Source organism: Entelurus aequoreus, linkage group LG03 (genome assembly GCF_033978785.1).
Source record: "Entelurus aequoreus isolate RoL-2023_Sb linkage group LG03, RoL_Eaeq_v1.1, whole genome shotgun sequence".
Lineage (NCBI taxonomy): Eukaryota > Metazoa > Chordata > Actinopteri > Syngnathiformes > Syngnathidae > Entelurus > Entelurus aequoreus.
The window spans coordinates 44,076,489-44,098,678 of record NC_084733.1 but is presented as its reverse complement, the minus strand read 5'-3'; the positions used below and the strand labels follow the sequence as shown (position 1 = coordinate 44,098,678).

At 39.2% G+C, this 22,190-nt stretch overlaps 1 protein-coding gene across 5 annotated transcripts in view; it reads left to right on the top strand.

Annotated features, from left to right (window-relative positions):
* Positions 1–22,190, top strand: part of tfb1m (transcription factor B1, mitochondrial) — a 94,490-nt gene that overhangs the window by 18,342 nt on the left and 53,958 nt on the right. For all 5 annotated transcript variants that reach the window (XM_062041877.1, XM_062041880.1, XM_062041879.1 and 2 more), the window contains exons 5-6: positions 3,855–4,006; positions 4,254–4,373. In XM_062041877.1, the coding sequence (XP_061897861.1) occupies positions 3,855–4,006; positions 4,254–4,373 (272 nt within the window). The remainder of the gene's footprint in view (positions 1–3,854; positions 4,007–4,253; positions 4,374–22,190) is intronic.

Genomic DNA, 22,190 nt, shown 5'->3' with positions numbered 1-22,190 from the left:
GCGCCACGCATGGAGGGTCCGATGGGGTATTCATATGGATGTTAAAGTCTCCCATTATGATTATATTGTCGGCGTGCGTCACTAGATCAGCAACGAACTCTGAAAATTCATTGATAAAGTCCGAATAGGGCCCTGGGGGGCGGTAGATGACAGCCAGGTGCAGAGGCAGCGGTGAGACAAACCTCACAGTAAGCACCTCAAACGAGTTATATTTATTATTTAGGTCCGAGGTAAGGCTAAAGTTTTTGTTGTATATTAGTGCAACACCCCCACCCCTTTTAATAGGACGGGCAATATGCGTTCCCGTATAGCCAGGAGGAGACGCCTCACCCAGCGCAAAAAATTTGTCTGGTTTGAGCCAGGTCTCGGCTAGACCAACGACATCAAGATTGTTGTCTCTAATGACTTCATTAACTAATAATGTTTTGGAAGACAATGACCTTATGTTTAAAAAGCCCATATTATAGGTAGTGGGCTGTTTTGAGGCGTTTTTGTTGAAAGTATCCGTAGTAGCAATATTAATAATGTTACGTTTATTATGCGTAGTGCACTTTAAATAATTTCGACCATATCTAGGAATTGATATGACAGGAATTTTTAGATTGTTTGCCACCTCAGTAAAATGCATGTCCACCTCTGACGCAGAAAAAACATTATGTGAGTTGTATATTATTCTAAGAGAATTGCTATGTGTGCAGGGATTATCCAGCCTGGCGCTGGCTAGTTCTAGTTTAACAGACTCCTTATTAGCGCTTCTTTGTGGATTAGCATTTAGCTTTTTCGTTAGCCCCGCTAACAACAACGCATTTAGCTTTGTTGTTAGCCCCGCCCGACACCCCCGCTTCTGCTTCCGAGCGCATCGCTTACGTCTCTTTCGTTGACGGTCTCCGCTGGTAGTGGACGCCGCTGCTTCAAAGGCCACTGCTGGATGTAGCTCGCGAATAATTCCCAAGCTAGCGAGTAGGTCCACCGTACACGCATCTTTCAGCCCAAAATGGCCCGATCTCTCCACATCCAGAATCGTAAGTCGGTCGTAAGTGATCACGGAGTGAACACGCTGTGAGCCAGCCATGAAATTGACTGAATTGACGGGTGTTTTTGCCAAATCGGTCTACACTTCCAGGAGCGCTCGCAAGAAGCTGCTGCCTTGAAGCGCCGCCATCTGTCAGCGCATTTAATTCATTTTACCTCACTGAATACCACTCATTTTCACACGCTTTTTTGTCATACGTGTAGCTATGATAAAGGACACATGTTTTATTATTCATAGTTTGCTTAACAGTAATATAATATTCTTATATGCTATAAGTGACCAGACGTCCGAGATCAAAACTGGGAATATAAGCCCAGAGAAGGGGGAAAAAAACGGTCAGCTATTTTTAAGTTGAAGAAACAATATGATTACGTTATATATACATGCGTATATCCTACATAAACAATGTATGAATACATTAGATATCTATATATCTTATAGACCGTATCTCTGTTGCTGCAGCAGCAGAGAGTTTATTCTGTCTTGACACTTTGTATTGATATTTTGTATTACATTCTTCCCTTAAATGATCATGTTTACAGTGATTGTTATATATGTATTTTTTATGTATGTCGCTTTGGATAAAAGCGTCTGCCAAATACTTAAACATACACATATATAAACACCTGAAAGTCTTTATATCAGCTAAAACCACCAATCTGTTTCACTGGATTCAGAATAAAACCAAATGCTGTTTTACCCAACAATGTTAGTATTTGAATATTGTTACTTGAAGACTTATTCCTGGTTACAATTATACTGTTAAGAAAGTATTGTCTTATATTTTGCCTAAAATGAGAATGCATCATAATCAGTGACGGCTGGTGAATTTTGTTTTAGGTGGGGCTGAAAGTTTGTAAACCAAACCCCTGTAGGGGCGTCATCCTCCCCCAGAAGATTTCTTTGTGATTTTCACATACAAATATTGAAGATCTTTGCTCCTTCTCAACTCTGTGGTAATGTTATTTTCATAAAATACAACCAATAGTACATTAATGTTAAATCTTACTTGTGAAAAGTAATCCCCCGATTCCTATTTTCAACAGTTCGCTCATTTGAGCAGGAAAACGCTGAACACAAGCCCGGCATCTTTGTTTTCTACCTGTCAACTGTCGGTTTAGGCTGCTCACCGGCTCCTCATCACCACTTCAACATGCAAATTGCTCGCGTCACAGCAACCAATATTGCGTCTACTTATAAGATGTCTATGGTTATAACGTCATTGCAAACACGTCAATATGTTGCGTCCACTGCAGTTCGCTACCTTATTCATACTTTTTGTCAAGTGATTTTTTTTAAGCAGGGTTGCATGAGGTACCTACAAATAACGTTACGTTAGTCAATGTATCACACACAATAACGTAACGTTAGACGGCGGTCAGCAGCACCGCGTATTTTAGCCACCTACAAAAAGACAAACATAGTCAAATAAAGGTCAGTTAAAATGTATACTATATTAAGAATATGTGTACATATTGCATAGGGCCCTGACATCTAAAAAGTACAACTCTGTTCATTGTTATGTTCATGTATTTGTTATGTTTTTCATGTGTACGCACACATCAACACACATACAGTATGAGATGAGATCAATGAGATAAGGTAAGAACAGAATAGAAACTGCTGTGGAACTAGTCACAATGCAATATGCCATGGAAATACAATGTTAACACTTTTGTACAAATAAGTACAGTTGCACTTGTTTTTTAAATGTGTTTATTCTGTAAAGGAATGAGTTAAATGTTTAAAATTGTTTAAACTATTAAAATGACTGGTTAATAGTGCTATTATGAATTGCAATGTCAGTACTATTTGTTTTTCCTGCTATTTCAAATGCACTTGTTTTAATAAATAAATACAGCGGTTTAAAAGCATACACAATCTGTGTAAAAATATTAGTCTGTGGTTAAAAGGACTTGAAAGGACTCGAAACTCAAAATGCAGGACTTGTGACTTGACTTGAGACTTTCCAGTCTTGACTTTGGACTTGACTCGGGACATGCCTGTCTTGACTCGGGACTTGACTCGAGACTTGAGGGCAAAGACTTGAGACTTACTTGTGACTTGCAAAGCAATGACTTGGTCCCACCTCTGATGAACACTCAGAGCAGTCATCTTTGAAAGCCAAGTGGTAGTGGTGAGGAAATCCGATCTCAGGGTGCATTCCAGTTGAAGCTTCTGAATAGGAACTCGGAAATTCCGACCAGTACAAATGAAACGCAGCATAACATAGTTATACTAGAAATGTCTGTGCTTTCTTTTTATTGAGTACAGTGTCAAAATAAGCCAACATGTTGCAAGTGCCAGCACTTTGATAAACAAGGTGAGAGACTCTATAAAATTCAGCAACCCGTAAAAGAATAAAGGTGGCATTTGTGTGGTTGTACACCTAGTCCTACCCCTATTGCTGTTTTTGCTAACAATCATTTTGAATTAAAGTAAAAGTGATGATGAATGTTTCATTCATCATTTCGTATTGCTTTTTGCACGCAAATATATATTTATTGTCCATAAAAAGTGTCTTGTGTCAATATTGAAGATTGATTTTGATTTATATTATTTACTAACAAAACTGAGGTACCACTGTAGTTGTTCTACAAACTTGCCTGATGACTTAAAAGGGAAGTCAAAATATTACAAGCCATACTATCGCACTAGAGCAGCACGGTGAATGCAGCTGAGATAGGCTCACCCCCCGTGACCCCAAAAGGGACAAGCGGTAGAAAATGAATGGATGGACTATCACACTACTATGTTTCTGCCTACTCACGTTTACACTCGGTTACTGTTAAACTGTGTCTTATATCCACCAACCCCCCAGATCCACCAAACCTTCACATCATAGGGAATTTGCCCTTCAACGTGTCCACCCCTCTCATCATCAAATGGCTAGAGAACATGGCTAACAGGACTGGTCCTTTCGCTTATGGACGCACCCAACTTACGCTCACCTTCCAGAAAGAGGTGGCAGAGGTATGTGACCTACATATTGTTTGTGGGTGTGTCTGGAAGCTGCTGTGTAGTTTAGGAACCAAGAGGCCAGGCAGAAACACTTAGTTAAACAATTTATTTGGTTGGTTAATGGTCTCTCTGTATACAGTATGTTTATTTTCCTTTTTCCCGTTTGGTTACTGTTTAAATGAGCTCACCATGTGTTTGTGTCTTATCAAACATGCATCATTGAATACTAAAGTGCTGTTGTGCCATCTTCTCCTTCCAGAGGTTGACAGCCAGCACGAAGAGCAAACAGAGGAGCCGCCTGTCTATCATGGCTCAGTATCTTAGCACCGTCCACCACCGTTTCACCATCCCCGGAAAGGCTTTCGTTCCCAAACCAGAGGTAGATGCTTTAATACCTAAAATTCTATTTTGCTCCAATGTTGCATGTCAAGCCAAGCAGAACATAGTTTTATATTTTGCTACTCAGACATTTTTTTTGTTAGTCTCCATGGAGTCATTTGATTTCTGCTCCGTCGATAATTATCTTCTGATGTGTTTGCTCAAGCGTAGAAAATCCACATATGCCTCCTCCTAGCATTTTATCTATTAGAACACTTTTTTTTCTCTGAAAGTTTGATGTTTATTTCAATCAGTTGTAAAAGTGTAGCTTTGAGGCTGTCACTGGCAAATGGACGTGTTATTATTATTACATGCTCTCTCCTGGAGGACAATAACAGGACCTCAACCTCCTTAAATCTGGACCCATGTTTCTATCACAAGTCCCTCGTCATGTCGCCATCACTCATCTCTCCCTCACTGTCATGGCTTCAAGGCTTCATTAAGACTGTGTTGAATCACTTTTGTCTCTGTTCTGTCTTTGGACCATTTCTGAGATGTAATGATGCCTGGTGGGTATTTGAGATGTGGCACCCTCGCGCTGCGCCTCGTAATGAGGCCCGAGTTCTTTTTTAGGCCCCATTTCTGCCTCTGTCTTTTAGCCTGTGTGTGGATCAGCGGAGGAAGAAAGGCATCCGCGCTTACATAACATGTGAATGCAAGATGTTTTTGCTTTATTTTCGGGGTGAGGATTTTTAGTAGGACTAGAGGGCGTATTAAAGGAATAACAGCTCTGCTGCAAAATTTGAAAATTCAAAATGTCAGTTCTGGCAAATAGACAGCTCTACTGAGATGTGTATTTTGAGATATTAGACAAGAGGCTTTTCTAAAGACTCAGGAGGTTCCTTACATACTTGTGTGAATGAAACCGTGTTTTTCTCGGTCTGTGAATTAAATGAAAGGTGTAAAGTTTATGTCAGAAATGGACTTTCAGTTCTTGAAGGTACTGTGGTGCATTAGAATCCACTGAGGGTAAATCATTCATTCCCTGTGAGGAATAAAATGTGGCTGAGTGAATGGGACTTGGGCTGATTGTTCATATTTTTAGAAGAGATGGTTGCCGATGATTATTTCATCACAGTCCACTGCCAAACGGCCGTTACTTATACTCTTCTGTATCTTACTTTTGAGCATACCTCTAACTGTAACTTAATAGATAATGAGCTGTAAATGTGAGCCCATGTACACACACGCACAGACACACACGGGATCCATGCAAACATAATTAGAGAGGGATCACTCCGCACTGCAGATGAATCAGCACCTCCCACTTGCCCACACAGGCCATCTTTCCCCCTCTAAATGTTTTAATGGCCACTTGGTGGAAATGATACCATTAGGGAAGATGATGGCGGTTTGATGAGCAGACCCCCTAGTGCTGGTGGCCTATAAAAGATTACGGAGCCCAGTGTGTGTTAGTGCTTGCGTGTGCTCTCTTCACATGCATGGGCGCTCTGTGGACGAAAGTATTTGGACAACCAGGCATCTACAGGAGTCTGTAGTTTACAACTAATGTAGTTATGACGGCTTCCACTTTTAAGATACGCAGGTATAGTCTTCTATTGACATGCATTATTTACCCGTCATCAAATTGTGGTTTAGCTTGAACCTCTTGTTACTCTGCTTAAATGACTTAATTTGCAGTCTAAGTAAAGCTTTGAATAGGTTTATATTATATACATATTTGTTTAGCTAATACTTTTACCTCATTATTCTAACTGTATTTCAAAGGTTGCTGAAGTTTGTCTGGTGGTCTTAATCTTGATATAATGAGGAGGGAAAATATGTGAGAAATGCATGTAGTACTTAATGGGGTCATGTTATACTATATTTTTCTACATTTAATACACTTCGTTCTAGGGCTGGACAATTAATCAAATTTTAATTTTGATTTATATTATGGCTTCTAACGATCATAACATTTTATAATCGAAAAAAGCTATTAATTGGCCGCGCAAGGTGCATGCAAATTCCTGAGCATGTAATGGTGAAACAGATAAGGGAGTGTTTTAAAGGAAAAAAGACCACGTCGACTAGATGTTTGTGATTTCACCATGGTTGCTTCTTTTTAATTGACAGAGTGCTAGTTTGCATAATCACTAATAACTAAAATCAACAAAAAAATAAGGCCATATAATTTTCACGTTCACGTAACTGTGGACGAAGTCACAGAATTGCCAATAAATCGGAATCTGCTGTTAAATGCAGAATATCACAGAAATTGACATAAATATCAGTGAAATGTTGTCATTGTGAGGAGAGGGAACATGTGTTTGGGAAAAACGTTTCCAGGACTGAAACACGCGCTAAACTAAACAATGTTGAAACGGCCACTTGAAACACAGACTTAACTACGAAGCTAAAGATAGCAAGAACAATCTATACACCCACAACACATCTCATCTGCTGGGGGTGTTGTAAATGACATGATCGATGTAAGATCAATGTACAAACATGACAGCAGTTGCAACTTCATAGGTTCTCTCTCTTTTTTTTTTTTTTAAACATTCTCAAGTCGTCTCCACGCTTGTCAAGCTCAGAACAACAGCACACTTCTCTCCTTCACAATAACAGCGCGGTGCGCCACATTAGATCTGACTGCCCTTAACAAAATAAAGGTTTCTATAAAGTACCTTAACTAGCATAATGTGCCTTAAAGGCCTACTGAAATGAATTGTTTTTATTTAAACGGGGATAGCAGATCCATTCTGTGTCATACTTGATCATTTCGCGTTATTAGCATATTTTTGCTGAAAGGATTTAGTAGAGAACAACGACGATAAAGTTTGCAACTTTTGGTAGCTGATAAAAAAAAGCCTTGCCTATACCGGAAGTAGCGTGACGTCACAGGAGGAAGGGCTGCTCACATTTTCCTATTGTTTACAGTGCAGCGAGAGAGATTCGGACCGAGAAAGCGACGATTACCCCATTGATTTAAACGAGGATGAAAGATTCGTGGATGAGGAACGTGAGAGTGAAGGACTAGCGTGCAGTGCAGGACGTATCTTTTTTCGCTCTGACCGTAACTTAGGTACAAGGGCTCATTGGATTCCACACTTTCTCCTTTTTCTATTGTGGATCACGGATTTGTATTTTAAACCACCTCGGATACTATATCCTCTTGAAAATGAGAGTCGAGAACGCGAAATGGACATTCACAGTGACTTTTATCTCCACGACAATACATCAGCGAAACACTTTAGCTACGGAGCTAACGTGATATCATCGGGCTCAAATGCAGATAGAAACAAAATCAATAAACCCCTGACTGGAAGGATAGACAGAAAATCAACAATACTATTAAACCCTGGACCTGTAAATACACAGTTAATGCTCTCCAGCTTGGCGAAGGTTAACAATGCTGTTGCTAACGACACCATTGAAGCTAACTTAGCAACGGGACCTCACAGAGCTATGATAAAAACATTAGCCTTCCACCTACGCCAGCCAGCCCTCATCTGCTCATCAACACCCGTGCTCACCTGCGTTCAAGCAATCGACGAAAGGACTTCACCCGATCATCCATGCGGTCGGCGGCTAGCGGCGGCTAGCGGCGGCTAGCGGCGGCTAGCGGCGGCTAGCGGCGGCTAGCGCATCTGCTATCCAAGTCAAAGTCCTCCTGGTTGTGTTGCTACAGCCAGCCGCTAATACACCGATCCCACCTACAACTTTCTTCTTTGCAGTCTTCATTGTTCATTAAACTAATTGCAAAAGATTCACCAACACAGATGTCCAGAATACTGTGGAATTTTGAGATGAAAACAGAGCTTTTTTGTATTGGATTCAATGGTGTACCAATACTTCCGTTTAACTAGTGACGTCACGCGCATACGTCATCATACACAGACGTTTTCAACCGTAAGTTTAGCGGGAAATTTAAAATTGCACTTTATAAGTTAACCCGGCCGTATTGGCATGTGTTGCAATGTTAAGATTTCATCATTGATATATAAACTATCAGACTGCGTGGTCGGTAGTAGTGGGTTTCAGTAGGCCTTTAAAACACTTATTTATATATTTACAAAACGATTATGCTTTCACCTTAAATATTGGTCAAAATTGTCCAAAGATGTATTGCACCAATACACTTTTGGATTTTTGGATTCATTTTACAAACATTTTATTTGACACAAGAAGAACACACTCTATTGTGGTAAAGTAAGTGTAAGAGATAAAAAATGGAATTCAATGTTTTTTCTTCTGAAAAACTGTTTTTTTTTTTTTTTATATTGCTATTGTTATTTTAATTTACTGTTGTTACTGTCACGCTTGGGGCGCATGATAGCGATGATTGTGATGCCAGATGCAGATGGTAGCAGGAGACAGCGTGCGGTACAAGGAATTTAATATAAACAAAGACAAAATCACTAAAGCACTTGTGCAGCGATGTGCATGCCATACACTAGTGCATTTGGTAATGAAAACAAAAAAACCTAGGACTATGCGGGAACTAACTTACTTTAAAGCCTTAAACCAGCAAACAGGCCGCAGCACCAGCTGGACTTAAATAGAGAAGACTAAACTCAAAATAGATGCGCTGGGAGACAAAGTAAAGCTGCTGCAGGATGCTCAAAACGTAAGTGAAACTACAAAATAAGTACGCAGGACAGGAACGCAACATTAACTATGGAAAAACATTAACAAACTCAAAATAAGGCATGAGCTGGTACCAGATCATGACAGTTACTCTTATTATTTGACTAATTATCAAATATTTTATACCCGTTGTTCTTTTGAATAATATATAAAGTTGAGTTTTGGTGGTGCAATAAATATTCACGTTTTCAAATGAATTAATAATACAACATTATTATTAATTGTGATTTCAATATCAATTAAAATAATTATGATCGTTATTTTTGCCATAATCGTCCAGCCTTACTTCCTTGTAATCTACATAACATGTAATGGTTATGTTTTTGTTAAAATTTAGCAAAAATATTTTTTTTACACCACGTTCTGACCGTCTCTTCAGGATGCCTTGTTTTGTGGGACGTCTTATTTCGTTGCGTCCACTTGGACTGTGTCCTCTCCCCGTCAGCCATGTTGTAGTTTTTAGCACTTCCATATCGAGTCTACTGACAGATACAAGTTAGAACTATATGCTACTTTGTTTTAGAAACTGCAAGAGCAGAAGATGCATGTGCATGTACGAGCCAGTCTTCCTCACATCAAGAGGATAGAGAAAAAATAGGAACTTGCTGACTACAACGTCAGACTACAATGGCGGACTTGTGTAAACCGTTACCATATATTGAGATATCCGCTGATATACACACGCTCATATATACAAACTCCGTTTCCATATGAGTTGGGAAATTGTGTTAGATGTAAATATAAACGGAATACAATGATTTGCAAATCCTTTTCAACCCATATTCAATTGAATGCACTACAAAGACAAGATACTTGATGTTCAAACTTATTAACTTTTTTTTTTTTTGCAAATAACAATTAACTTAGAATTTCATGGCTGCAACACGTGCCAAAGTAGTTGGTAAAGGGCATGTTCACCACTGTGTTACATGGCCTTTCCTTTTAACAACATTCAGTAAACGTTTGGGAACTGAGGAGACACATTTTTTAAGCTTCTCAGGTGGAATTCTTTCCCATTCTTGCTTGATGTACAGCTTAAGTTGTTCAACAGTCCGAGGGTCTCCGTTGTGGTATTTTAGGCTTCATAATGCGCCACACATTTTCAATGGGAGACAGGTCTGGACTACAGGCAGTCCAGTCTAGTACCCGCACTCTTTTACTATGAAGCCACGTTGATGTAACACATGCCTTGGCATTGTCTAGCTGAAATAAGCAGGGGCGTCCATGGTAACGTTGCTTGGATGGCAACATATGTTGCTCCAAAACCTGTATGTACCTTTCAGCATTAATGGCGCCTTCACAGATGTGTAAGTTACCCATGTCTTGGGCACTAATACACCCCCATACCATCACAGATGCTGGCTTTTCAACTTTGCACCTATAACAATCCGGATGGTTCTTTTCCTCTTTGGTCCAGAGGACACGACGTCCACAGTTTCCAAAAACAATTTGAAATGTGGACTCGTCAGACCACAGAACACTTTTCCACTTTGTATCAATCCATCTTAGATGAGCTCAGACCCAGCGAAGCCGACGGCGTTTCTGGGTTTTGTTGATAAACGGTTTTCGCCTTGCATAGGAGAGTTTTAACTTGCACTTACAGATGTAGCGACCAACTGTAGTTACTGACAGTGGGTTTCTGAAGTGTTCCTGAGCCCATGTGGTGATATCCTTTACACACCGATGTTGCTTGTTGATGCAGTACAGCCTGAGGGATCGAAGGTCACAGGCTTAGCTGCTTACGTGCAGTGATTTCTCCAGATTCTCTGAACCCTTTGATGATATTACGGACCGTAGATGGTGAACTCCCTAAATTCCTTGCAATAGCTGGTTGAGAAAGGTTTTTCTTAAACTGTTCAACAATTTGCTCACGCATTTGTTGACAAAGTGGTGACCCTCACCCCATCCTTGTTTGTGAATGACTGAGCATTTCATGGAATCTACTTTTATACCCAATCATGGCACCCACCTGTTCCCAATTTGCCTGTTCACCTGTGGGATGTTCCAAATAAGTGTTTGATGAGCATTCCTCAACTTTATCAGTATTTATTGCCACCTTTCCCAACTTTTTTGTCACGTGTTGCTGGCATCAAATTCTAAAGTTAATGATTATTTGCAAAAAAAAAAAGTTTATCGGTTTGAACATCAAATATGTTGTCTTTGTAGCATATTCAACTGAATATGGGTTGAAAATGATTTGCAAATCATTGTATTCTGTTTATATTTACATCTAACACAATTTCCCAACTCATATGGAAACAGGGTTTGTATATACATATATATATACTGTGTATATATATATATATATATATATATATATATATATATATATATATATATATATATATATATATATATATATATATATATATATATATATATATATATATATATATATATATATATACACACACACAGTATATATATATATATATATATATATATATATATATATATATATATATATATATATATATATATATATATATATACACACACCAGACCACATAAGGAGGTAATGGCTCAACAATCTATTTTCTATTCAAACATTACAGCAAGCTTAAATGTCAACACGCAGGCACACACAGGTCTCTTTGATGCTCTCCAAAACGTTAACCACCATGTTGCTACAATAAAATACAAAAAAGGGAAAATCATTTCAATTATGTGGCATTGTTAAACACTCCGGGAATTTCACAGTGATAAACCAGCAAAAGCTTCACATAGTCAACGCTAGTATTAGCACAAACTAGCAGTGTGAGGCGATCCTTCATCGGCTTGTGTTCCTGTAGTGCCTTCTCCTTCACTGTAATACATACTTGCCAACCCTCCCGGATTTTCCGGGAGAATCCCGAAATTCAGCGCCTCTCCCGAAAACCTCACAGGACAAATTTTCTCCCGAAAATCTCCCGATTTTCAGGTGGAGATGGAGGCCACGCCCCCTCCAGCTCCATGTGGACCTGAGTGAGGACAGCCTGTTTTCACGTCCGCTTTCCCACTATATAAACAGCGTGCTTGCCTAATCACGTTATAAAACGTAAAAAAAAAAGACAATATAACATACATCCATAAACGTGGATGCATGTGAAAAAGTGCAATATATTTATCTGTACAGTAACCTATTTATTTATTTATATATGCACCTTATTGCTTTTTTTTTATCCTGCACTACCATGAGCTTATGTAACAAAATGTTGTTCTTATCTGTACTGTAAAGTTCAAATTTGAATGACAATAAAAAAGGAAGTCTAAGTCTGTCACGTCCGTTGTGTCTTGGGCAAGACACTTCACCCTTTGCCTCTGATGGCTGCTGGTTAGCGTCTTGCATGGCAGCTCCCGCCATTAGTGTGTGAATGTGTGGGTGAATGGGTAAATGTGGAAATACTGTCAAAGCGCTTTGAGTACCTTGAAGGTAGAAAAGCGCTATACAAGTATAACCCATTTATCATTTATCATTTATAACCTCTACGGCTGGATGGCTTTCAGCAGTACAGGACCTCCCCGTGAACTCTGAAGCGTCGTGTGCTATCGGCACCACAAGATGGCGCCAATGGGCATACCAGGTGACGTCAGACTGTTGCGCTAACTTGTAGTTGATCGTTTAAATGTGCTACATTTACATTTAACAGCATATATATCTGTATGTAAATAGCATGAAAGCATAAAGGATGACGTTCGAAGTTTTCATTTTAATTAAACTAATAATTAATTTAATAACACATGATTTTAAAAAAAAAACAATGTTACACAGTGAAATTAGTGTTATTTCTACCTTTAAAAATAGTGACAGAGAATAGAACAAGGATGGACAATTCAACCCTTAACTCACCCCTTTCCTGCAAAATAAATTTCACAGATGCTGCCCACACCTATGCTCCTTCAAAGGCTGTGCTTCTGGCTGCAAAGCATTGTACTTTCAAGTACAACAATGAGTAGATGAGTGTTATGTGTGTGCATATTAAAAATTAAAGTACCAATGATTGTCACACACACACTAGATGTGGTGAAATTTGTCCTCTGCATTTGACCCATCCCCTTGGGGAGCAGTGGGCAGCAGCGGCGCCGCGCCCGGGAATCATTTTGGTGATTTAACCGCCAACTCCAACCCTTGATGCTGAGTGCCAAGCAGGGAGGTAATGGGTCCCATTTTTATAGTCTTTGGTATGACTCGGCTGGGATTTGAATATGTGTAAATAAATGAACACTGAAATTAAAGTATTTCTTTTATTTATATATATATATATATATATATATATATATATATATATATATATAATAATATATATATATATATATATATATATATATATATATATATATATATACATATATATATATATATATATATATATATATATATATATATATATATAGCTAGAATTCACTGAAAGTCAAGTATTTCATATATATACATATATATATATATATATATATATATATATATATATATATATATATATATATATGAAGTACTTGACTTGGTGAATTCTAGCTGTAAATATACTCCTCCCCTCTTAACCACGCCCCCGACCCCCCCCCCTCCCGAAATCGGAGGTCTCAAGGTTGGCAAGTATGCTGTAATATAGGTCAGCTGTGGCATATTTTTTGGGGTCATCACAATTAAAGACTTGCTGCGGAACAAAGCCCCCTTCGCTGATAAAATCCTCAAACTGAAGGTGTCGCAACCCAGAGACTTACTAGCTAAAACACTAGCTCGAAGCGGTTGTCTAGCAACCCGAAGTTATGCAGCGAGACTGTAAGAGTTTGGACACATTTAAATCGTTTCTAATCACACAAAGTGATCTTTATGACAGGCTGACACAGCTCTCATCGGCGCAAGGTACAACAATTGTGTGAATAAACACGTTAGAAGTGCCGTTTGCCGTCAAAGCTCTTTGAATTGGCCGCGCCCGTATGTACAGGATGTGAACTGGATGTGACATAGGGGCCCTGCCTCTTCAAAATGGCCGTGTCCGCGTGTACAGGAAGTGATGATATCAAAACGGTAGCCCCCAATGGCTTCAAGCCGCATGCAAAATTAATCAATGAAGCAATTGTACGAGACATGGTTCGCACACAGAAGCATATTTGGTGCCATGTAAAGGCTGGTAAAGCAAAAGGTGGCAATTAGAGGTGTTCGTAAATCGAGCTTTCACTGTAATCTATTGCGACCATGAAGCCCTCTAAAAAACATTCAATAAACCGCCCAAAATACTTTTTATTTACATGTCGTGACTTGATTAACCAAGTACTAGCTATATTGTTATTATAAGCGCTAATGCAGACAAACTACTTTTAGCCACGCCGTGATCACAGAGAGCCAAGAAGCTTATGCTGCTTGTAGACGCTGCTCAACACCAAGACGCTGAGAAGGCTTCTGTTCTCAAGGAAATGGGTTTATTTAACAAAGGTGGGGGAGGGGGAATAAATGTAGTCAACTTAAATCATCCTCCCAGTTGGGGTACTGTTCATCATTCCTTTTATCGCACTAGTTTGTGTCCAACACTGGTTGCCTGAGAACAGACAAAGCATCAATTAGTCTATGCAATATATACATTAAGCATTTTGTTTGAAAGAAAGTGGCGTGTGCGTCTTACCGCCTTACAGCGTCCCATGCAGAGGTGGAGTGAGCTCAGGTTCAAGCTGCTGCATTTATGGCCCAGGCTGATCCGAACCCAGGTGTCCTCCATTGGTGATAGACACAGCTGTTATCATCTTGAGCTGATTGAGGAGGACTGCAGGTAGGTACCGCCCCTCAACCACTCTGCCTATGGCCACATGTCTGCTGGGCTGAACCTGGGCACACTTCTTACCTACGATAGGACGCTGGTCAGCCCGGCCCCATAGCGACACTCCACATGCTATATTAACATCTTGAGCCATTAAGCTGCTGCATCGCGCTTGTGAAAGTTAATTCTAGATTATAAATCATGCCTCTCACCTTGATAGTAGAAGGTTGTAGCCATAAACCATGGAGTTGGTAAACTTTGACATTCAACTTAGACCCGGAGATGGTGACAAAGACACGAAAAGACGCTCGTTTGCAGCACCTTTTTTATTTAACCCTTCGTGAGCATTATAACTAATTTTTAATCTAAACAGTCGCCATCTCAGTGAGAGCAGACATTGTACAGTGAGTGATTGTTTTATTATGTTTGTAGTTTGTTTATCTTGTTCAGCTCTTAGCAATACTGCTGCATGATGCTTTGTGTTTAACTAAAGATTACTCTGTTAAGCACACAGCTTCTAAAATATGTAGTTCATCCTCTGTATATTCAGGCTAAAATATATCAGATTTCTGGATCATCATTTCTCCCAAAGTAGTCGTTGTTTTCTCTCACAAAGTATGCCGTGAGTAATAATTTTGTTGTTGTTGAAGAGAAAAGCGAACGTTATGATGTGTCTGTGACATTAATGCGCCACCGTATGCTTAAAATGAGCAAAATACCTAAATATTACATGTTATTTACCAAGTAAATAGTGAAAAAAACTCAGGTAGACCCTGAACATGCTGCTCATGTGTGACTGGAACTAAGAAACACTAACCGGTACTTCCCAAGCTAACAATTTCAGCTTACTCATGAAGATGAATTTTCAAAGTCATCTTGCACTGATGATGAATGCCTTTCAGATTTGAGCAAGGAAATATGTGCATTGGTTCCTTGCCGGCATTCTTAATGTCCAAAAAAGAGCGCCACTAAATAATGCATGTTCAATATAACCCTGATAAAAATGCATAAATGCAATGATTTGCTGTTATTTACACTAGTATAATTTCTAACTTTACAGGACGAAATGGAATTTAATGTTAGTATTGACTATCAGTGAAATTTTAAGGAAAGTGTTTTAAAATATACAGTTGTACCTCAACTTCATTAATTGGTTCTGTGACGGTCGGAGCTGTTAATTCAAAACACTTGTATCCCAAATCAACATCTCCTATTGAAATTATTTGGTGCTTGGCCCCCCCAAAGCACCACCATTTCGTCTAGATAAAAATCCATCCATTTTCTACCGCTTATCCCTTTCTGGGTCCATGGGGGGGCTAGAGCCCATCCCAGCTGCACGCCGGCGGAAGGCAGAGTACTACCTGGACAAGTCGCTACCTCAACACAGATAGACCTGACAACCATTCAGACTCACATTCACACACTCGGGCCAATTTAGTGTTGCCAATCAGCCTATTCTCCGGTGCATGGCTTTGGAGGTAGGAGGAAGCCAGAATACCAGGAGAGAACCCAAGCAATCATGGGGAGAACATGCAAACTCCACAAAAGGGCCCCAGGTACTTCTTGCTTTGAAGCACCAGCGGTAAACAGTGCGCCTACGTACTGCCCAATACAATAGAATGTGCTATTAACAACTACAGTAGTTGATTGATTGATTGATTGAGACTTTTATTAGTAGGTTGCACAGTGAAGTACATATTCCGTACAATTGACCACTAAATGGTAACACCCGAATAAGTTTTTCAACTTGTTTAAGTCGGGGTCCACTTCAATTGATTCATGATACAGATATATACTATCATATATACTATCATCATAATACAGTCATCACACAAGATAATCACATTGAATTATTGACATTATTTACAATCAGGGGTGTGGAGGGGGGGGGGGGTAGGATATGGACATCAAGTAGTGGACATAGAGAGAGAGAGAGAGAGAGAGAGAGAGAGAGAGAGAGAGAGAGAGAGAGAGAGAGATCAGAAGGCATAAGAAAAAGTATCTGCATTTGATTGTTTACATTTGATTATTAACAATCCGGGGAGGGTGTTAGTTTAGGGTTGTAGCTGCCTGGAGGTGAACTTTTATTGCGGTTTTGAAGGAGGATAGAGATGCTCTTTCTTTTATACCTGTTGGGAGCGCATTCCACATTGATGTGGCATAGAAAGAGAATGAGTTAAGACCTTTGTTAGTTCGGAATCTGGGTTTAACGTGGTTAGTGGAGCTCCCCACTGTTGTTGTGGTTATGGCGGTCATTTACGTTAAGGAAGTAGTTTGACATGTACTTCGGTATCAGGGAGGTGTAGCGGATTTTATAGACTAGGCTCAGTGCAAGTTGTTTAACTCTGTCCTCCACCTTGAGCCAGCCCACTTTAGAGAAGTGGGTAAGAGTGAGGTGGGATCAGGGGTGGAGGTCTAGAAGTAACCTGACTAGCTTGTTCTGAGATGTTTGGAGTTTAGATTTGAAGGTTTTGGAGGTGCTGGGGTACCAGGAGGTGCATGCGTAATCGAAAATCAAAAAAGGGTTGAACGAGAGTTCAGTTGTATAAAGTCATGTAATAATAATGTACAGTATTTAGCCTGGAGAATTAACTTCTACGGGATCTCCTTTTAGTTTCTTCTTCATCAAACACACCATTATTAGCTTCTCCATGTTTTCATGAAAAGATGTCTGTCGATTATATATTATTTTAACATCCTTAGCTGGCGTTAGACTCATTCTGATTGATATATATATATATATATATATATATATATATATATATATATATATATATATATATATATATATATATATATATATATATATATATATATATATATATATATATATATATATATATATATATATATATATATATATATATATATATATATACAGCACTGTCCTTTACACTAATCATCCCTATCTACAGTATAAGCAAATGCGAGCAAGTAAGACCATATGTTTTGGGCTGATCTTAAGGAGTTCACTGGGATATTTGCGACGGATATGCTTGTAACTCAAATTTTTGCTTGCAACTTAAAGCATAACAATTAGCCGAGAGACCCCTCCTATCTCAAAACATTCTTATGTGAGATACCACTGTATCAGTGCGTTATAACGATGGATCAAGCCCTGAAACTAACATTTGCACAATAGTCTTGGACACATTACATTATAACTGGATAATGTCACATGTCAACTTTGCCTTTTCACATGTTCTTAAATGGAACAATTATCTTAAAACTTAAGTGTGAGTGTGTTTGTGCGTGCCACGTACCTAGGCTATAGCCAATGAATCGCCTCACTGGCCTAATTGTTGGCATTATCTTGTTGTTGCTCTGGGCTCACTACTGATTGTGTTAATGAAGAGGGATTTGCTCAAATTGATGCACAAGAGAGATTCCTTTGTATCTGTTCTTGGCATGCCTGAACCTAAGCCACCTGGCCGTGCTGTCGGCAAATATGCTGTGGTTGTCCTCAAACAGGTCTGCTCAATAATTTACACTAACTGGCCCTAACAGTAGTTTCACGTGCACAGTTTAACAATATCCAATACAGGAGCTGCATTGTAATTCTAGTAGCTGTAATTGTGTGAACAGTTGTGTGGATAAAAATGGCTTTAAATAATGTTGCCAATGGCGTTTCTCAGACAGTTGTAGGTACACATATGGCGATTAGTAAAGTTTGTGCACTCAAGCAAACAAGCCTTAATTAACTTTTCTGTATCCAATAAAAGTTTGTAAGTGGGGCAATGATGCTGGACACTGTAAGCTAAAACAGGGTAACGAGGAAGGAAATGTTAAATACACTTCCACTACTGCTGCCAACGTTGATGTGGGGGAGGGTCTGATAGTCCTCCTTATTTCATCTGTCAGCCTTGTTCTCCTTGCCCCCGGCTGCACTTCTCCTGTGTCTTATTGAGTGACTGATTGTCCTTGAAGGTTTCGGAGCGCCGCGATTGGTTGCTTTGATGCCGTTCTGCCTGGCGCCACGCACCCGAGGCAGATCACACCTGCCCCCTTTTTCCTTTTTAGTCACACTCCTTTGGTTAATTGTCACACAGGCTGATGTTTAAATTTGTCATCTCCAGTCATTTATACCACATTTGTCTACATTCTACAAGCTTTACTGAAGATGGTTTATGTGATTCTAGTAATTTCTCATTTATATTCTGGTCATGGGTCAATGGGAACCCATCAACCAACTCTACCTTCTATATCCAGATATCTAGACTCATATCCACGCCATCTTAACATAGAAATGAACTAATTCGCAAAGAGCGCATCTGCGTTGTCAAACATAATGTGTTTGAAAGTCTGCTTAAGACTGTGACAGGCAGCCCTATAAGTCACGCAGTCGATGGTCCCTCACGAGCAATGTGCTGTCGTCCCGCATACAGCCCTATAAGCTCCATCCATTTGTAGATGGTGTGATGAGGTCGGGGTATATTTTGAAATGCACAGTCACTGATAAGGGTGAAAGAACAAGAGGCATAGTAGCTTGGTGACTATAGTCTCAATTCAAGCATTGCATCCTTTGGAAGTTGCATAACTCTAAGCAAAGGTAGTCCCAGTTTAAAAGTTCCTTCAAATGTGGCCTTCTTTTCTTGGCTCTCTTTTAGTGCACACTGCACATATAATTTACAGCCACACATATTCCGAGATTTATGCCACTGCTCAATCGTGGATAATATGACACCACAAGCGGAGAGAAAGAGTACATTTCATTCTGAACGTGTAGGGATGGGGAATATGGCCTAAAATATATATTACAATATAAATTGCAGCCTCCTGCAATAACAATATCTATTTTCTACACCACTTATTCTCATTAGCATCACGGGTTAGCTGGAGCAAGAGGTGGGGCACACCCATGGCCGTTTTTTGATTGATTGAGACTTTTATTAGTAGGTTGCACAGTGAAGTACATATTCCGTACAATTGACCACTAAATGGCAACACCCGAATAAGTTTTTCAACTTGTTTAAGTCGGGGTCCACTTAAATTGATTCATGATACAGATATATACTATCAGATATATACTATCATCATAATACAGTCATCACACAAGATAATCACATTGAATTATTTACATTATTTACAATCCGGGGTATGGAGGGGGGGGGGGATTAGGTTTGGTTGTTATCATCAGTCATCAACAATTGAGAACAGAGAAATGGATATTGGAACAGTGTCGGTCTGACTTGGTAGGATATGGACAGCAAGTAGTGGGGAGAGAGAGAGAGAGAGAGAGAGGAGAGAGAGAGAGAGAGAGAGAGAGAGAGAGAGATCAGAAGGCATAAGAAAAAGTATCTGCATTTGATTGTTTACATTTGATTATTAACAATCCGGGGAGGGTGTTAGTTTAGGGTTGTAGCTGCCTGGAGGTGTACTTTTATTGCGGTTTTGAAGGAGGATAGAGATGCCCTTTCTTTTATACCTGTTGGGAGCGCATTCCACATTGATGTGGCATTGAAAGACAATAAGTTAAGACCTTTGTTAGTTCGGAATCTGGGTTTAACGGGGTTAGTGGAGCTCCCCCTGGTGTTGTGGTTATGGCGGTCATTTACGTTAAGGAAGTAGTTTGACATGTACTTCGGTATCAGGGAGGTGTAGCGGATTTTATAGACTAGGCTCAGTGCAAGTTGTTTTACTCTGTCGTTTTACTCTGTCCTCCACCCAGATCCAGCCCACTTTGGAGAAGTGGGTAGGAGTCAGGTGGGATCTGGGGTGGAGGTCTAGAAGTAATCTGACTAGCTTGTTCTGGGATGTTTGGAGTTTAGATTTGAGGGTTTTGGAGGTGCTAGGGTACCAGGAGGCGCATGCGTAATCGAAAAAGGGTTAAACGAGAGTTCCCGCCAGAATCCTCATGGTGCTTTTGTTGACCAGAGAGGAGATTCTGTAGAGAAATCTCGTTCGTTGGTTGACCTTTTTGATTGCCTTGGTTGCCATTTTATCACAGGAAAGATTAGCCTCTAGAATGGAACCTAGGTAGGTGACCTCATCTTTCCTGGTGATAACAATGTCACCCACTTTCATAGTGAAGTCATTGACTTTCTTAAGGTTGATGTGGGACCCAAATAGGATGGATTCCGTTTTACCCAAGTGTATGGATAGCTTGTCGTCAGCGAGCCAGGTGCATGTTCTACAGAGTTCAGCACTGAGGATTTTCTCCACTTGTGACTTGTCCCTGTCTGATACCAGCAAGGCCGAGTCATCCGCAAACAAGAACAATTCACAGTCGCATGCCGATGACAAGTCGTTTATGTATATTAGGAACAGTAAATGCCCCAATATACTGCCTTGGGGGACTCCGTAACTACCATTGAGGACACAGAGGTCATGTCCTCTGGATTTTTTTTAAGTGGTAAGAAGAAGATGATAGTATTATACGTTTAATATGTTTGGAGGAGAAAAGGTGAGGCCTTTAATCCCAGGAACACCATGCTTATCGTCAAGCATGGTGGTGGTAGTATTATGCTCTGGGCCTGTTTTGCTGCCAATGGAACTGGTGCTTTACAGAGAGTAATTGGGACAATGAAAAAGGAGGATTACCTCCAAATTCTTCAGGACAACCTAAAATCATCAGCCCAGAGGTTGGGTCTTGGGCGCAGTTGAGAGTTCCAACAGGACAATGACCCCAAACACACGTCAAAAGTGGTAAAGGAATGGCTAAATCGGGCTAGAATTAAGGTTTTAGAATGACTTTCCCAAAGTCCTGACTTATTGGAAACTCAAGACAGCCATGACATTATGTTCTTTACAAGTGTATGTAAACTTTTGACCACGACTGTATATATACATACACACATATGTATATATATGTATATATATATATATATATATATATATATATATATATATATATATATATATATATCTCTAATATATATATATATATATATATATATATATACATATATATATATATACATATATATATATATACATATATATATATATATATATATATATATATATATATATATATATATATATATATATATATATATATATATATATATATATATATATATATTAGAGATGCGCGGAAAACCACACCCACCCGCCACCGGCCCGTTGTTATATATCTAATATAGACGATGCAAGGCATTAGTGAGGTTAGAAGCTTTTGCCTGTTAAAGACAGGAGACTGATCCAATGCAGCAGAGACATTGAATGCGTGCCACGCATGAATATCTCTTGGCCACGCTAAGAGATATTAATGCGTGATAATATTATTTATCATTATTATAATATTATTGTCATTTCCATTAAGAAAGTGTTGGCTATAGACTTAGACTTAGACTTAGACAAACTTTAATGATCCACAAGGGAAATTGTTCAACACAGTAGCTCAGTTACAATGATGGAAAGGACAATGCAGGTATAAATAGACTAATATAGCTATAAAAAAATCAAACATGTATACGAATATATACATAATATGTGTACAGAGTAATTTATATACAGATATATTATATTATGTATATAACATATATACAATATAA